The following is a 17,105-nucleotide window of genomic DNA, read 5'->3' as shown; positions in this document are numbered from 1 at the left end:
CTTGTACAGGTCGGAGCAGCTGATGGTAAGTCGGTGGGGGAGGGCCAGAGCAGAAGGCTTGCTGGGCTCGGAGCTGCGTGGTCTTCCCCACGGTCACACCTTGAATCTCTGCCAACACCCACTTTTGGTTCCTCCCTCTTCCTCCTACTCATTCATCTGGGCCCTGGGCTCTGGACTATGTCACCAGCCTGTCTATTCCTGCTTCCATGGGCACCTTCCCCTGGGTCAATATTTATCTGGCTCCTTCAACTACTTCCGTCTTCCCCTCCCCTGTGCAAGGCCCACCTTCTCTCAGAGTCCTGCTGTGGGGAGGGTGGACAGGGTCAGCTGCCATCCACGTGGTTTTGCTGTGTGAAAGGGGTGCACTGCACTGGTAAAAGTGATGGGCTATGGCTTAAGCAAAGAATGAAATTCTGCCTTTTCAGCTAGGTGTCTGGCAGCCAGCAGTACCAAACCTCAGACACTATTTCAGGCTAGGGGGACAAGCTGCTGTCCTCAGGGCCAGTGTTGCACTGCTCCAAGTGGCCAAGCTGTGTCCTGCATAATTAAGTCCAGTTTGCCTGTTTCAGCCTGAGCTAGTGGGATCCTGCAATTCGTGGACTGAAGATATGGTCGGCAGTGGTTCCTTATGTGGAGTGGCATCACCCTTGGGAATCAGAAGAAAGGCAGCTCAGAGAATGCTGGTGACCCGCCAGGGGTCTGCAGCCAGTTCCAGGTGTGTCTGCAGGGTCTCCTTGGTCTCTCCTTATGCCTTCTAGTGCCGCTCAGGACTGGAAGGTCCCCCGCTGACTAGCACCTTGAGCTGCCTCTACACACAGGGGCTGGGAGCAGCCACCCGCCAGCTGAGCAATGGGAGTTGGTGGATCGAGCCCCGAGGAACGTCCCAGCCCAGAGCCCACCCATACAGAGATGCACTCCCTGCCATTCCAAAGTGAGGACTCTCTGAAGCTTATTCAACAGCTTCAAACCCAAGGGTTTGATAGGAATCCCTCTGTTATTCCCATCTCTCACAGGCCATGGAGGGAAGCATGATATCCATCAGTGCCCAGGGTGGGCAGACCCCCTTCTAGGGGTCCATGCCTGACTGTACTGATCCACACAAACCAGCTCTGACGGACATCACCCTGGGAGACATTTTGACCTGTCTAACTGGACCTTGTGTCCCATGGAGGCCGACTGAGGCTTTCAAAGATGCTGCCTTATCACCTTCCAAAGCCCTCAATTCTGTCTCTCCAACCTCTCTGAATTCTTCCCTGAGGCCCTTTGTGTTTCCCTGTCAGTATCCCTCACCTCTACCCCCCTTCCCCTGCACTGGGCTGATGACAAACTTCGCCCCCTCTGGCTACAGCTGGGAAGTAAAGGGGTTTCCACCTGGATCTAAAGAGACAGCGGTGCTCTCATTCCGCTGTGTACCAGGCCAGGGACGACTCACTTGCAGTGGTGGCTGTACCCAGCTGCTCTAGCATATCCTCAGAGGAGGCTCACTGGCTTCCAGAAGGTGCCCGTTTGGTCTCATACAAGCGATACATTTTCTTCTATTAAGGTCATCTTGACCTTAATCCTCCTAAAAATAGGCTTTTCCACCTCCCATGTCTATTCTCCTAATGAAGCCCTAACCAACTAGCTGAGAATAACTCTGCCGACCCAGACTCTCTGCCCGGTGGCTCAAGGCACCCGGGCCCCACTCAGGGGCACCGAGGGGCAGGCCTCCATCCTGGCAACGCTGCAGTTCCCGCTATGAACCTGCATGTGTGCATCTGGCGGGGTGGACCCCACGACATGGGCACCGGCTAGTGCCTCAGACACTGTCTCCAGCGGATTATCTGGCTGAGTGCCCGGCCTCAAGAGTTGGCTTGGCACTGCTAAAGACAAGCGGCCCAAGGGATCCACGTGGGGGTGAGGGAGGCCAGTGTCTGTGAAGTTTAGAGCTGCTTTCTGGGTTCCCCCTGCAGACAGTGAACGCTGAGTTCATGGGTCCTGTATGTCTGAGGGCGCTGACAGGGCTGGGCATCCTGGCCGACCCACTTGGGTGTCCCTCTGTCTCCCCAGGAGCCCAGCATTGCCACTCCATCCAGCAAGTCCTGGGTGCTTCCGATACTGCTCTCCCCTCTCTTCTCAACTATTTCTTCTCCCATTGGGACGCTGGCCCCTGCCCAGACCCGAGGAAGTCAGGAAGTCCCCTTCCTGGGTGGGGTCAGGCCCCATGCCCCCATTGTTTTCTTGTCCTTGGGGCTCTTCCCCTGGCACTTGGGTTCTTGGACTGAGAATGCCCTGGGCCTCAGGCAGTGTGGGTAGAGCAGGTTTAGGACTGGCTCTTATAGAAGTCCACTTAGGAAAAGGGATTTTTCTGCATATCTAGCCTGGATAAGGACCCTCCTAAGAGTGGAACTCCTCTGCCCTTCTGGCATCTTCCAAAGCTCTCCTCTCCTGCCCCTCAAAGATCACTCTGGTGCAGCCCAGCCTCTCCCCACCAGGGTGTCACCCAGCTCCCGGGGGGTCCTGTTTTGCTCCTCTAAGAGGTGTGCTTCGTAGAGCTTGCATGGAAGTCGAAGATCGTTGCCGCTTTCTCTAAACCTCATTTTGGGCTGCTAGGCCCATAGGGCGGGCTCCTGTCAGCCTCTGCGCCTCACCTCCACCCACCTCTCCAGATCCCTCTTTTCTTCTGACTCAAGGCCTTCAGCATCAATCTTCCTCCCTTGCAAAGCTCTGCCCACATGTCACTCCTTACAATGGGGACTGTGGGGAAAGAGACTCTGCCGTGTTCCAGGGCCTAGGACGATGTGCGGCTCAGAGCAGGGACCGATGCTAAGGAGCAGTGGTGACATTACTCAGAGTCAAGGGACACTCAAGTGTACCCTTGGCCTGATCCCTCCTAAAGGAGGTGACTTGTGACTCTCTGGTAGAAATGAGCAGGAGTGTGAGCCTAGGGAGGGGAGGAGGGGGACGAGGGAGTGAGTGGGCACCCTGTAAGGGGCTGGAGCCTGAGAAAAGAGAAGCTTCCAGGAAGTGGGAGGGGCTGAGGGGTCAAGAGGTGGGAACACTGTTGCCTGGTGAGATGCTCCCTGACAGCGCCCTGATGGCTGTGCTCCGATTCATACCGAGTCTCTGGTGCTCTGGGGACATGCCGTGCAGCCCTGAGCATCCAGCCCAGGTGGCACCAAAGAGGCCCACAAGGGCAGCCCAACTTGGAACTGGGCACAGTTGGGACACTGGCTTCCACCACATGTGGGCACACTTTGGGCTGGGTAACCAGGCAGGCATCTGGATGGCTGACTCCTAGGCTGAGACATTCACCAAGGAAAAGTGGCTAAATTCAACCAATGATATTATAAAATTAAAATGTCCAAACTCAGTGGAAGTCTTTTCTGTATCCACGTTAAGGATTATTATAGAGGTAAAAATAACAGCAAGCTCAGTACCACCAAAAGCTGCCTTTGTGGGGAGGCACTCTGTCCATGGGAGAGGCAAACAAGGCTGGGACAGTGGGCATCACCTCTAGGGGTGCAGGCATCCCTGAGGAATGAGAGAAGTCTGAACAGGGTAAATGACCAGGGCCTGGCCACAGGCTGGCTTCTGGCTCCTGATCTTTCTGGGCCTCGGTCTGCTCCCGAGGCGTCCACTGGGCTGGCAGCTGCGTCCATGGGACATGGCCCACTTTCCTTCCTGAGCCTCTAGCATTGCTACTGGTCTAGCCCTTCCTGGTATGCCTTCTGAGGCTGTGTCCAGAAGGCCAGTGTTACACACCAATCTAAAGTCACTACTATGCCACCCGTGAAATCACGCAAACATCCCAGGGCAGGGCTATGGAGGGCCCTGCCACACTCTCCTGACACGAGTTCATCTCTCTGGGTGGAGACTGAAGTTGGGGTCAGAATCCCCCGATCTTGAAGTTCAGGCATGTCCTAGGTCATCCCGGATGCACCCTTCACCCATCCTGTTCTGTCCTGTCCTCATCTGTGGTCTGTGATGGAGATGTTCACAGGCTGTTTCTGGAGGGGGCAGGTGAGACTCGGGGAGGTGACTGCAAGGACTGAGCTTGGGCTATGTTCTCAAGTCCATGGGCCACCAGAGCTCACGGCCTGAAGTAGCATTGGGTTTTAGTAGGTGAGGACAAAATGCTGTCACTTTATTGATAAAGTAAATATTTGAGGAGTGCCCATGCTTAGCTCTCAGAAGCTAAGTTAGGCACCTTTTCAGTGAGTGGAGTTGAGTCCCAGTGTCCCAGTGCTTCCAGCGCCCTCTGCTGGTGGCTTTCGGGGACTCACCAGCAGAGTGAAAAAGCTAGCTTAAAATTCAACATTCAAAAGCAAAGATTATGGCATCTGGTCCCATCACTTCATGGCAAACAGATGGGGAAAAAGTGGAAACAGTGTCAGATTTCATCTTCTTGGGCTCCAAAATCACTGAGGACAGTGACTGCAGCCACGAAATTAAAAGACGCTTGATCCTTGGAATAATAGTTATGACAAACCTAGACAGTATATTAAAAAGCAGAGACATCATTTTGCTGACAAAGATCCATATAGTCAAAGCTATGGTTTTCTACATAGTCATGTATGGATGTGACAGTTGGACCATAAAGAATGCTGAGTGCTGAAGAATTGATGCTTTCGAACTGTGGTGTTGGAGAAGGCCCTCGAGAGTCCCTTGGTCTGCAAGGAGATCAAACCAGTCAATCCTAAAGAAAACCAACCCTGAATATTCATTGGAAGGACTGATGCTGAAGCTGAAGTTTCAATACGTTGGCCACCTGATGTGAAGAAGTGACTGATTGGAAAAGACCTTGATCCTGGGAAAGACTGAGGGCAAGAGGAGAAGTGGGTAACAGAGGATGAGATGGTTGGATGGCATCACTGACTCAGTGGACATGGGTTTGAGCAAACTCTGGAGATACTGAGGGACAGGAGAGCCTGGCATGCTGTAGTTCACAGGGTGGCCAAGAGTCAAACACAACTGATTGACTGAACAATACCAGCGTTTTAGGCAGAGAAAGGGGGCATGGGCTGCCTCTGCTGCCGTTTCCTTTGCATGGCCTGTCCAGTGGCCTTGTAGGGCTGACGATCAGGTGGGAGGAAGGCTAGAATAAAACCTTAACAGAGATCTGGAATTTAGCTGAGACTCTATTCACTGTAACTCAAGACTGGCATCAAATTTATTATTATCTTTTGTTAAATACTTTATATTTTTGGAGCATATGTCCTGCAAGGGGCAGGGGGAGGCTTTCTTCTCAGTACATTTGTGTGTGTGCAGTTATGTGGCAGGAGCATGGGTGGACACATTTCAGGAGGGGTCTTGGGCCTGGGCCACGGCACGAAAGTCCTTGAGATGCTTCTCTGATGGAAACGCCCTCTGGACTTCAACCAGGTAAACCTGAGACCCAGGTCTCACAAGCAGGTGATATCAGGGGAGAAGGACACCTGAGGACAGTTAGGGTTACAGCCACACTTACAGTCAATGTATCTTAAAGGAACAATGTACAACATGGTGGGGGGGGGGGGCGGTGGTTCCTGCCGGGCATGCCCCTGCTCGCTGCACGGCCGCCTGTCCTGCAAGCGTCTCGTGGTGGGTAGCGGGGTGTCAACCTCCGTGATACTAGGGATGAGGGTCTTTCTCCTGGGGTGTGGGTGGCCAGGCAGTGCGGAATGGTCCAGCCTCCAGGGGGCCCTCCACTGTTCTGTGGCAGCAGAGGCTTGACCTTCCAGACCACTGATGTCAGGTACAGACCACTGATGTCAGGTACAGACCACTGATGTCAGGTACAGACCGGGGGCAGGAGTCGGGGGCCTCCATGGGGATGTAGGGACATCTGTGGATTGCCTCCTGGTACACAGCAATACTGGTGGGTCCTCTGGGCCAGCCCCAAAGCCTTTCTTAAGGAACCCATAGTATTTGGCTCTCATAAGGATGTTCACAGCTTGGGCGGTGCCTTGGGTAGCAGATCCAGGCCCCAGAGGGAAGAACCAGGTGGCTTTCCAATGGGCAGCTCTAGACCATCAGATGACTCTTCCAATTCTGGACCAGGCAGGTACAGCTGGGGGCCTTCTCCAGAAAGAGGTGGCAGCCACAGTGGGGTCTTTTATGCCAGCAGTTGACTGGGTGTCAGAGGCAAGAATTTCCCAGATTCAGAAACACCTTTCCTGGGTTCCCTTCAGACTGAAGTTTTTAAAAGTAAAATTTTCACAGCAGCTCAAATAGCCTCTGAAATTCTAACGAAAAAAAAAAATGTTGAATAGTTCTCAGCACTCAGGAGAAGGCTGCTGTAACTGGTTTGGAACTGCAGAGATGGCTACTCTGAGCTGCTTGGTCAGGCTAAGGAAAGGAGATCTCCATTCCTCTCCACTCAAATTTCTCATTTTTTGCTTTGAGTTGGAAATATGGCACCTTCTCTGAGCCTTGGAGAGGCAAATGAAGAAAGCCATTCCCACGGGAAGGGGCAGGGCTGGGAGACCACACTTCAACCTCGACTATTATGTTATTCTCATATTTCTCATCAGAAGTCAGGGATCACACCATCTACCATGCTGAGAGAGGCACCCAAAGAGATATTTCCTATGAGAGTGCCCAGCCAGAGCTGGCCTCTGTGGATGTTGAACCAAGTGGAATCTGAGTCTGAAGGGGAGGAGGGCCCCAGGGATCTGCAGGGTGTCCTGGGCAGACATGCTGATGGAATTGAAGGGAACGCTGGAGCCTGGGTTTTACTCTTCCTAGCTAAGGAGGAAGAAATGTCTCCTGGCCCAAATTAGATGAGACAAGCTTCCAGCCTGGGTCTCTAGCCCTCTGATCACTGGCCAGGCGTGACCCCCAACCCACTGTCAGAGCCCAGGGTCCAGGGTGGCTTGTCCGAAGCTGCTTTAGTAGCTGCTGTCTGTGAAGAAGGGCGCTTGGGCGGCTGGGGTGCTGGAGCTCTCCTCTGGGGGCCCCGCCAGCTCCCCGTACTCGCTGTTGTAGAACTCCTGGCCCTGGGGCCCAGGGTCGGGCCGCCGCCTCCCTTGGGGGTCGAGGTGTGCCGCGGTCACGCTCACATTCCTGCCTGGTCCTTTACAGCTGCCGAGACAGGAAGGTGACATCAGTCAGAAAAGAAGAACGATTGGAACTGTGTTCAGGTCTGACTGGAATCACCAGAAACAACCAGAGCAACAAGCAAAGCCAATGGAAACACACACAGATTTGACTTAAATAGGAAAACAAAGCAATGTGCCTGCCAGCAAACACCAGAACGTTCCTTGTCGTGCCTGGGCGCGGGACAATGGAGAAAGCCCGACTCCATCCCTCCAAACCTGCTTCTCTCCCAGTCTTGCTCATCTCTGTAAATGGCACCAACGTTGATTTAGTGTCTCAAGCACCCAGGTGTCATCCTTTCCTCCTTCCCTTCCCTCACCCCCCACATCCAGCCCACTCAGCAGTCCTGTCCTTTCCGCGCTGAAATGCACCTTTAGAGTGAGCTGCCACCACCGTGCGCTCTGTACTGCCCTAGCACACCTGTTTTCTCCACTCATGCCTCCCTACAGGCCAGCCTTCAGAGATCCTTCGAGTCACACCCTTCAACACAATTTGTTCACTACAACTCACTCTCTGAACAAAGTCCAAGCTTCTGCCCCTGGCCCAGAAGGCCCTGCAGCTTCCGGTCCCCGCCTGCCTCACCGATGGCCCGGTGATTCCCCCTCCTTAGCACTCATTTTCTTTGAGATTTCTGCAAGTTTGCTTCATTGCTTTTGCTTTGCATGGTGCTACTGAAAAGCCTGATGCTTCAGTCTCTCTCTCTTTCTCTTTTTTGGTGACTTGATGTTTTACCTGAAGAACCTGATACTTCAACTAGGAAATGTCTCAGAGTTTACTCTTTTTGGACCAGTTTTCCCAGGTACCCTTTTAATATGTAGATTTGGCCTCCTTTTATTTAAGAGCATTATCTTGAATTACATATTTAAATATTAGTTCTATTTCACTGTTGGCATTTTTCTTCTTCAGAGACACCAGTTGTACATATGTGGGAGTTTTCTATTTAACTTCTAAAATTTTCACATTCCTTCGGACCCTTTAGATCTCTTGATTTATTCTCGACCTCTTTTCATATCTATCAAATGTGCCCTCCACTGCAAGTCTGATCATATCCAGTTGTCCCTTGGGCACTCTGCTCTTCAGTTTTGAGAGGATTTGTCTTTTATTTCAGTTCCTTCCATAAATTTAGGCGGCTCCCGTTTGATATTGTCACACTTTGTCCCTTTTTATTCTGAATTTTTGAATTTATGATTCATGGTGCAGCTACTTATTTCATTATGATTTATGCCGCTGTGTTGTATCACAGTTTTTCCATGCTGTTTTTGGAGTGTTTATGGCTACTGAAAAGTTTTAATTCTGATTTCCTTTTTTATTCTTATCATAACTGTATGGATAGTGCTCATTTTTTTTCTGTTCATACTTATCAGGCTGAGATTACCTTATGGGTTTGATCTGGACCACAAGGAGATCAAACCAGTCCATCTAAAGGAAATCAGTCCTGAATATTCATTGCAAGGACGGATGCTGAAGCTGAAACTCCAATACTTTGGCCACCTGATGCAAAGAACTGACTCACTGGAAAAAACCCTGATGCTGGGAAAGATTGAAAGCAGGAGGAGAAGGGGACAACAGAAGATGAGATGGTTGAATGACTTCACCAACTTGATGGACATGAGTTTGAGCAATGTCCAGGAGTTGGTGATGGACAGGGAAGCCTGGCGTGCTGCAGTCAATGGGGTCACAAAGATTCGGACACGACTGGGTGACTGAACTGAACTGAACTACCCTATGGCAGGAGGGCCAGGAATGTAGGTGTCTCCGTAGCTTTCTTCATTCAGGAGTACTGTAACAGCATAACAACTTGAATCCAGCTGCATCCCTCTCTCCAAAGGCTCCGTTCATGTCCCATGCTGTATCACCAGTGGGGACTTGCCACTCCCTGAAGAGGGAGTGCTGGACACCTCCCCAGTGGCTGCTGTGCAGCCATACTGACCAACCACAAGCCTAGCGCTTTCAGATCTCCCTTTCACCTAGAGTTGGATGAACTGCCATGTCACAGGGATCCTAAGTCACATGGCACCCTAAGTGCCGCTGAAAGGACTGGGTGAGTCACCTTGAAGTGAGGATGCGTTAACTTCCCACAGGGTGAGTACTAACCAGTGGTTAACAGAAGATAGGAAAGAACAGAGGAGATAAACTCCTTCCTTCTCCCTGACAGATGCTTTCAAGGTACGTTCCATCCCACCTCTACATCTGTTTGGGGAATGTTCCATTTGCCAAGTGACCGGCTACACCTCTTTGTGGCCCATCACGATGTGTTTCTAAGGGAGCCTGGGAAGAGGATAATGTCCTCTGTTGCTCCCACCATGATGTGCAGTTTCTGTAATGAAGAGACCCTTGGGTGTGTAACTGTCTTTTCAACTCTTAATATAATCTTGTTTATATAAGGCTCTTCTCCCCCACTAGGTGCCTGAGATGCACATTCCCCTCCTGCTCACTGTCCTTTCAGAAGCAGAGCCTTCCTAAGGCTGCTGTCCTGGTGCTCACACTCTGCAGTCTCCTGTCTGTGTGGCCATGGTCCCAAGGACCCTGATGGTCCCCTCTCAGGGGGCAGTCCCCAGACGGCCTTCCTGGGCCAGGCTGTGGGCATGGTTGTGCTGGTTCCGCTGCTGAGTTCCCTGCTCACACACAGCTGGAGTCTCTCCCTCGCTCATGTCACAGTCACGGGCTCTGAGAAGTCTTGTTTCATATGCTGATTTTAGAAAGATGTGTGGAGACTGGAATTTAAGGAGTTAACAGCTTCTGGCTCATCCTCTTACTGAAATACTTTTTGGGGAGATTAGAAAACAAACAAACAACTGTTTGGTAAAGAAAAATTAGCCAGAAACTATTTTTGTTGAATAAGTAAAAAGCATTAGTTTTTCAAAACTCGGTTACTCATACAGGTTACGAGACAGAATCAATAAAAACAAAGGAGGAGGTCAAGATGCATGCTGGAGGTACAGCAGTCATCTGCAGGCATGCGACCCCACGAACCTCTGCGTTCACAGTGCTGCAAACATGCCTTTGCAGGCTGCTGGGAAGGTAACAGATATTTGGCTAAGTTGCAGAGATCTTAATGATACCTACCAGAAAGGCGAAGAATGACCTCAACTATCCTGCTATGATACAAATTAACACCTGTGGTCTAGGGTAAACTATTCAATGATAACACCTATTGATTCAAAAACAGCCTAGGCAGAAGACAAAGAAAACTACACCAGATGACCCCAAAAGGGGTCCCTGAAAGACACAGGTGTCACACAAGGATCTGTAAAAAGCAAAAAAGAGCACTGTTTTATATTAATATAATATTTCAGGTTCTATCATTTAAACAGCTATGAGCAAGCCAATTACTAAAGTAAATAAGTAGAAGTACGGATGGATACGGGGCACATGAAAAGATGTTCAATATCACTAACCATGAGAGAAATGAAAATAAAAATTACAGTGAGATATCACTTCACACTGGTCAAAATGGCCATCACCAAAAACACCCACTAAGAATAAATGTTGGAGAGGGTGTGGAGAGAAGGAAGCCCTTCTTCACTGTTGGTGGGAATGTAAATTGATAGAGTCACTATGGAGAACAGTATGGAGGTTCCTTAAAAAACGAAAAATAGAGCTACCATATGGCCCTGCAATCCCAACTCCTGGGCATGTATCCAGAGAAACACATGATCTGAAAGGATGCATGCCTCTCCATATCCATTGCAGCACTGCTTACAACAGCCGAGACACGGAAGCAACCTAAATGACCATTGACAGAGGAACGGATACAGATGTGGTGCAGAGATACACTGGAATATGACTCGGCCATGAAGAAGGGTGGAATAATGCCATGTGGAGCGCCACGGATGGGCCTAGACGCTGTCATACATGCTGAATGAAGTGAGTCAGACAGAGAAGGACAAGGATCACATGACATCCTTCACATGTGGGTGGAATCCAAAAAGACATGATACAAAACAGAAGGAGACTCACAGACTTAAAGGAGGAACTTACAGCTGCTGAGGGAAAAGATGTGTGGAAGGGACAGCTAGGGAGTTTGGGATGGACGTGTAGACACTGCTATATTTGAAATGGCGAGCAGCAAGGATGCACTGTATAGCACATGGAACTCTGCTCAATGTTATGTGGCAGCCTAGACGGGAGGGGAGTTTGGGGGAGAATGGACACATGTGTATTTATGGCTGAGTCCCTTCACTGTTCACCGGAAACTATCACAACATTGTTAGCCAGCTACACCCCAATACAAAATAAAAAGTTCAAAGACTGCATGCAGAAAGACACTAATCTTCACTTATGTGCTTCACTTATATGCACATAACTGAGTATCTTAGGCCATTGCCCAGACCCATCTTTAATGGGCAGTTTCCACTGGATTTTAAGAGATGGCTGTGTGAAAAAAGAATTGTGTGTTCCAATGAAGTTGAAAAAAATGGATCAAAAGTTAAAAAAAATATGTACTTATTTAACTATTTCATGTATACCCTTTGAAGTTTAAATATTCAGATCAAGAGTGGAGGTATCTTCTTGGAAAATGGAGGTCATTGTTTATGGAGCTCACCCCCTATGCAAGCACACTGGAAGATCTCTCTGTAACTGTATTCTCATCAAAGAAGTACAATAGCCAGCTCTAAGTCACATGATCCGTGGCCTCCCCTGGCTGGGGGAAGGGTGTTACATCCATTGGACACAGCAGATGTTTCTTGGTTTCACAAAGAGGTTATTGTCTAGTATCTGTCAAAGGGGAGGGAGGTTTTTGGGGACCAGCACCAGGGTGCTGGGTCAGGACAGTGACGAGGGGTGGGGCTTATGGGAAGGCTGGTGGACAAAATCCTCAAGTCCCAGTGTGGTCTGCCTTGAACACACAAAAAGGTAATTTGGAGACACGAAAAGTTTCAGGTAAGAGAGTGAGAGGCACATGGAGGCCCGGCCTCCCCGCGCTGGGCCCTGGCCAGGAGCGGGCTCCAGAAGCCCTACCTGAGCCTGCTCTCTTCTCTGTGCCTGCTCTCCAGCTGCTCAAACTCCTCGGAGGCCAGCACCATCCCACTGTCCGTCTGGCTGTCCTGCGCAGAGAGATCACGCCAAGATTGTGGGTGGCCCCCAGGAGGACCCGTCTGTAGGCAGCTGCCCCTCAGACCTGCCCCACTGCTGCCTGGACGCTCATCCTGCGTGTGGGAAACAGGCCTCCGTTCCATCACGGAGGCTGTCGGTCAGGGTCTCACGCCCCTGCCGCAGAGGGAGGAACTGCGGCTGGCGGGGCCCTGCCCTATGAGTCAAGAGGGTGGCAAGACTGGGACGCCCCTGTTGGGAGATACACAAGGCGGCCATACACCTGCTCAGGACACAGCAGAGCAGGAGCGCCGGGAGAAACAGGGGAAGTCTAGAAAGAATCTGACAGCTCACAGTACAGAGAAAGGATCCTCAGATATATCCAAGGTTTGGTGGGGCTATGTCACAATCAGTGTGACTTGGAGTGGTCTTGATTTCTGTGGAGGGGGACTGAACTGCACTCTCATCAAAGATGGGGGGCCCTCCCCCTACGCCTTTATCTGACCCTGGGGATGGGAGCTCGGGTCGGCATGGCGCTGGTTCAGGGCACCCATCGCAACCCCTGTACCCAGCCTCCCCGGGCCTCTACTCACCCCAGCCCCATCTGGATGGAGGCTACAAGGCTGTGCTTTTACACAATGGTCAGATTGCCTCCAGCCCTACTGAGCTGTAAGAGGTCTCCTCTGCTTGACCACATCTGAGAACATGAGTGGTCTTCCCGTGCCTCTTACCCTAGACTTCTTGTTTAGTACACCATCTTCTCCTCTCCGGTCACGGGGCCCGATGGCCACCCACGGGGGGCCCTGACTCGGGTCGATCCCAGGAGAACCGTCTAGAAGGAGGAGCTGACTTTCCACTGGGTTTCTACTGGGGTTTCTACCTTGCTGGGAGAGAAAGGCTGGGTGCTGGGGAGGGGAGGCCCTGGGTGGGTGAGGAGGGCACAGTGAAAGGAGCAGAGACGTGGTGGCACGGGGCTCCTTGTGCTGAGCTGGCTTCTGCCACGAGCCTCAGGACTTCCTGACGTCCAGCTCCCTGTGGAAGGAGTCCAGCGGCCCTAACCTGGGGCGGCGGCACAGGCCCAAGCATCCCACTTACCACTATGGCCTTGTAGGTAGTTGGGGTCATGGGAAATTCCTCAAATGTTTTCATCCTGGAGGAACCTTGGGTTTGAGTCCCTCTGGCAAGGCATCCCGGAAAGGACACACAGTTATAATATCTGTGGGGAGGAAACGGCAAGTGCTGAGAAGTGCAGCCCAGCACCCCTCCTGAATGCTCTCTCCACCTTTCCTTCTGCACCCCTCTCCTCTCGGGAAGGACTCCAGGCCTGGGGCTGAGTACAGGGGCTGGTCTAGATGGCCCCCCAGGCCCCCGAGTCTTGCCTCTGCTCCCAGGCAAGAAGAGCGAACCTCCCTGAGGCCACTGCTGGGGAGGAGGTGGGAAGCCAGCAGCAGAGGGCACCTGGCCTGGGCGTGACGTGGAGCTGGAGAGAGACTTGGGGAGGACTTCCCTCCAGGATGGGCCACCCTATGCACGGCAGGCCGTACTGATGCCACTGCCTGACCTGCACGTGTGTACGTGTGTGTGCACATTCGAGTGCCTACAGCAGGGCTGGTGGAAGGAACCTGGCAAAAACCAGCTGGGTGTTTCTGTTCCCCAGGCTCGGCTTGCTCTCTGCTGGAGAAGATGGCGTGGAGAGTCCCGAGCTCTTCTCTCAGCAACACCAATGCGAATGTGGATATACGACCTTCTTGGAATGTGAATATTCACTGGCCTCTGACCCCAAACTCTGGATACTTAGGCTCCATTCTAAATCCTGAATAAGGTTAGTGAGTGACCAGCCCCATTCTCAGGGTCCCTGGGAACTCGCCCCTCTCCCTGCCTGCTCCATTTTCTTTCCTTACAGGGTGGAGCTGGCCAGGGTGTTGTGCCTGAGAGGGGCGCTCCCTTGAAATTGATGGCCGAGGGCCTTTCAGGGCCTAGGAGTGTGGGCAAGCAGAGGAAGCCAGAGGGAAGAACTGAGGGGGCATGGAGAAAAGCAATGTTGAGAGGCCACATGGGCTTGGAAGGACTTGACACTGACCACACCCACCAGGGCATCAGCGATGCTGTCACTTGGCTCTTTGAATTGATAAACAATGGCCTCTTAAGTCTTTGTCCTTTGCTTTTCCTTGATGACTGATGAGGATAAAACTTACATGTCCAAACTGCTTTCCCCTTGCCCGGGGGACCCTTGGATCTGAAGAGGGGGGCTGACCTGGCGGCCAGGCTGTGCTGGTGCAGGCTCAGCGGGCTGTCCTCTGCGTCAGCATCCGTCTCTGTGATGTGCATGGCCGTGGTGGATGCCTGCAAGAAGCTGCCTTCCTCCGAGCTCTGAGAACCACAAGGAGCCACACAGTCCTCATCTTCCTGGCAGGAAAGGCACAAAAAGCCAGGTTCAGAGGCCCCTAGGCCCCACTTCACCCCTACTCCTGCGCTCAGGACTTCTAGAGTTCCTGATCCTTCAAGTGCTGTTCTCAAGGGCTCCAAGGGCTAAAGGAGCTGGGCAAGTTCTCCTCACAGCCCTTCCAGGTGCCCCATCTAAGGAGGAGGCAGGCATAATAGCATCCTCGTTCCAGAGCCTGGCTGTCACACAGCCTCGAACATCAGTACTTCCCACCCTCAGCTTGGGCAGCACTGGCCACCAAGTGCCCATCTCGAGTCCCTGAGGCTGGGGCAGCAGGCAGCTCCCTGCCTCCTCTTCCAGGTCTCAGGCTGCCCTGAGCCAGCCCTGAGCTGGGGGAGGGAGATATAAGTCAGAGGTGGGTGCAGGGGGCAGAGGGGCAAAGACGGAGGTAGAAGAACATGTCACTCTTCTGCCAGGAGGTGGGGGCTCCTTGCCAGCTCCCTGAGGACCAGCCTGGGCCTCTCTGTGGGAAAGTTGGGCTCTGACCATCCATGTGATGATCCCTGGCTTGGGGGCCAGAGGTCGCTGCAGCAGGACAGGGGGAGTCGGGGCCTCACCTGCTGGGCCCTGCCCTGAAGCAGGTTCCCCAGGATCTCCACCAGATCTGAGAAGGCAGGCCTCTCTTTGGGGTCTCCCGCCCAGCAGCTCAGCATGATGCGGCGTCTGTGGGTACAGCTGGATGCTGGACGGCCGTCTGAGTGCATTCCGCACCCGACCCCAGCAGACCCAAGTCTCCCACCTCCTGCCGATCCCTCACACCTGCTCTGCCTGCCTCCCTCCCCTGGGCTTAGGCCGGGCCGTCTCTCCTACCTGCAGGGAGGAGAGCTGTCAGCAGACCCATGGTGGAGTGAGAGACGGTGTCTGCAGGCCTCCAGCTCGGCTCCTTTGCCTGAGCCCCTTCCCGCCTCCCACCCCTGCTGGCAAGCCCCGTTTCCCAAGCCTGCACACAACCCCCCTTAGCTTTTCCTGGTGCCCACCCACCTCTACGGCCCCTCTGCCTCACAGCTTCCCAAGAGACTCACATGGCAGGAGTGGCTAGCTCTGGGGCCCGCATCCGGGTGCCCTCTTTCAGCCGCTGGCAGAACTCCTCATTGATCTGCACCCCAGGGTATGGGGAGGCCCCTGATGGCGGAACAGGATGGGGGCTGGGTGGGGAGCAGGCTACCGCTGTTCAGCTCAGGTCCGAACCGCCTCTGCCCCGGCCCCTCATGGCAGGAGCTCACCCTGCTGCCCCCTCCCCTCGGACGAGCTCCTTGTTTGGTTAAGAGGATGGTGGCACCCGCTTGTGAGAACTGCCATGAGCATCAGAGCTTTCACAGACACATTGGCAGAAGCACTTCCCATCCTGGGACCGTCAGGGTCAGTAGAGCTTTGCTGAGCCAGCTGAGTGGCCCTGTCACAATGCCCCCTCTTCAGAGAAGCCTTCTCCAGTTCTTCCTTAAGTCCTGTGTCTCTACCAGCAAAAAGGACCTAGCTCCTGCAAGCCATACAGTAGTGGAAAGGCCCTTTAAGGTAAGGGCCTCTCCCTCAAACCCTGCACGGCTCCCAGTAGACTTAAATTCCAGGCCCTCACCCCAGAGGGCCTGCAGAGGCTGCCTGGACCACCAATACAAGCTTTTGTGGCATCTCCCAATGCTGACTGCTTACATCCTGCTCAGCTCCCCAGCACAAGGACCACGGCCCTGACCAACCCTGCACCCTGGACTGCTGTTTTGCAGGCCCTCTTGCCTCCAGCCCACCCACCGTCGTTAGCCTGCCCCTCCTGGCCCCTCTGGCTCACATCCAGCACTGTCCTTCCTGCGCTTGCCGTGCGCTTTTATCTTTACTAACAGTATTGGTCATGGTTGCCATTCAGCGTTTTCACTTTTCCCCTTGTTTCCTGCCTCACCCCCACCCTGGCTGGGGCCCTTCGTCTTGGGTCCAGCGAGGCCTGGTTTACTATGTGAGGTGGCAGCAACTGTGGTCATCGAGGGAGTAGCCGGTCTCCTTCCAGATGCCCTCCAGCCCCATGAAGGCAGGAACAGTGTCCTCAACAGCTTGTGAGGAAGGGACTCGGCCAGGGAGGGAGGGCTCTAGGGAACTCCTATGGCCTTTCCCTCTGTGACGGGTGACGAGCCCAGGAGCTGGTGGGTGAACACAGGGTTCTGCCCTGGGCACAGGCTGGACATGAAGGGGGCACCCAGGGGGCCCTCCCAGCACCTGTCTCAGAATGAGCGGGACTGCTCAGCCCAGGCGTGCACCTCTGCTGAGCCTGCCCTGCCCTGCCCCCTTCCTGTACTCACCCAGGGAGAAAATCTCCCAGAGCAGGACCCCAAAGGACCACACGTCACTCTGCGTGGTGTACACCTTGTCGAAGATGCTCTCAGGGGCCATCCACTTCAGGGGCAGCCGGGCCTGTGGGATGGACGTGTGTCCCAATGGGGAAGGGAAGAACAGAGAGGCCAAACCCAGGGGCATCCCTCCCCTGCCCCTCCTCTCCCCAGGACTCTGGAGTCACCGCACAAGAAAGGCTCTTTGGTCAGACCCACCCTGCGTGTATTCAGATGGCTCCTGCAATTGCTCTGTCCCC

General features: G+C 53.2%; 1 protein-coding gene across 3 annotated transcripts in view; it reads right to left on the bottom strand.

The window, feature by feature from the left end:
* Positions 1-4,462: 4,462 nt before the first annotated feature.
* Positions 4,463-17,105, bottom strand: part of FLT4 (fms related receptor tyrosine kinase 4) — a 41,796-nt gene continuing 29,153 nt past the window's right edge. For 2 of the 3 annotated variants that reach the window (XM_068981235.1, XM_068981236.1), the window contains exons 24-30: positions 16,819-16,930; positions 15,559-15,658; positions 15,094-15,199; positions 14,348-14,499; positions 13,189-13,309; positions 12,022-12,107; positions 4,463-7,044 (exon numbers count right to left, since the gene is read on the bottom strand). In XM_068981235.1, coding sequence (XP_068837336.1) covers positions 6,852-7,044; positions 12,022-12,107; positions 13,189-13,309; positions 14,348-14,499; positions 15,094-15,199; positions 15,559-15,658; positions 16,819-16,930 — 870 coding nt within the window. In that variant the 3' untranslated portion in view covers positions 4,463-6,851. Of the gene's footprint in view, positions 7,045-12,021; positions 12,108-13,188; positions 13,310-14,347; positions 14,500-15,093; positions 15,200-15,277; positions 15,347-15,558; positions 15,659-16,818; positions 16,931-17,105 lie in introns of those variants that run through there. The other variant, XM_068981237.1, reaches the window with a different exon arrangement.

Source organism: Capricornis sumatraensis, chromosome 9 (genome assembly GCF_032405125.1).
Source record: "Capricornis sumatraensis isolate serow.1 chromosome 9, serow.2, whole genome shotgun sequence".
Taxonomy (NCBI): domain Eukaryota; kingdom Metazoa; phylum Chordata; class Mammalia; order Artiodactyla; family Bovidae; genus Capricornis; species Capricornis sumatraensis.
The sequence above is the reverse complement of the archived record's forward strand: the minus strand, read 5'-3'. Positions and strand labels throughout refer to the sequence as shown.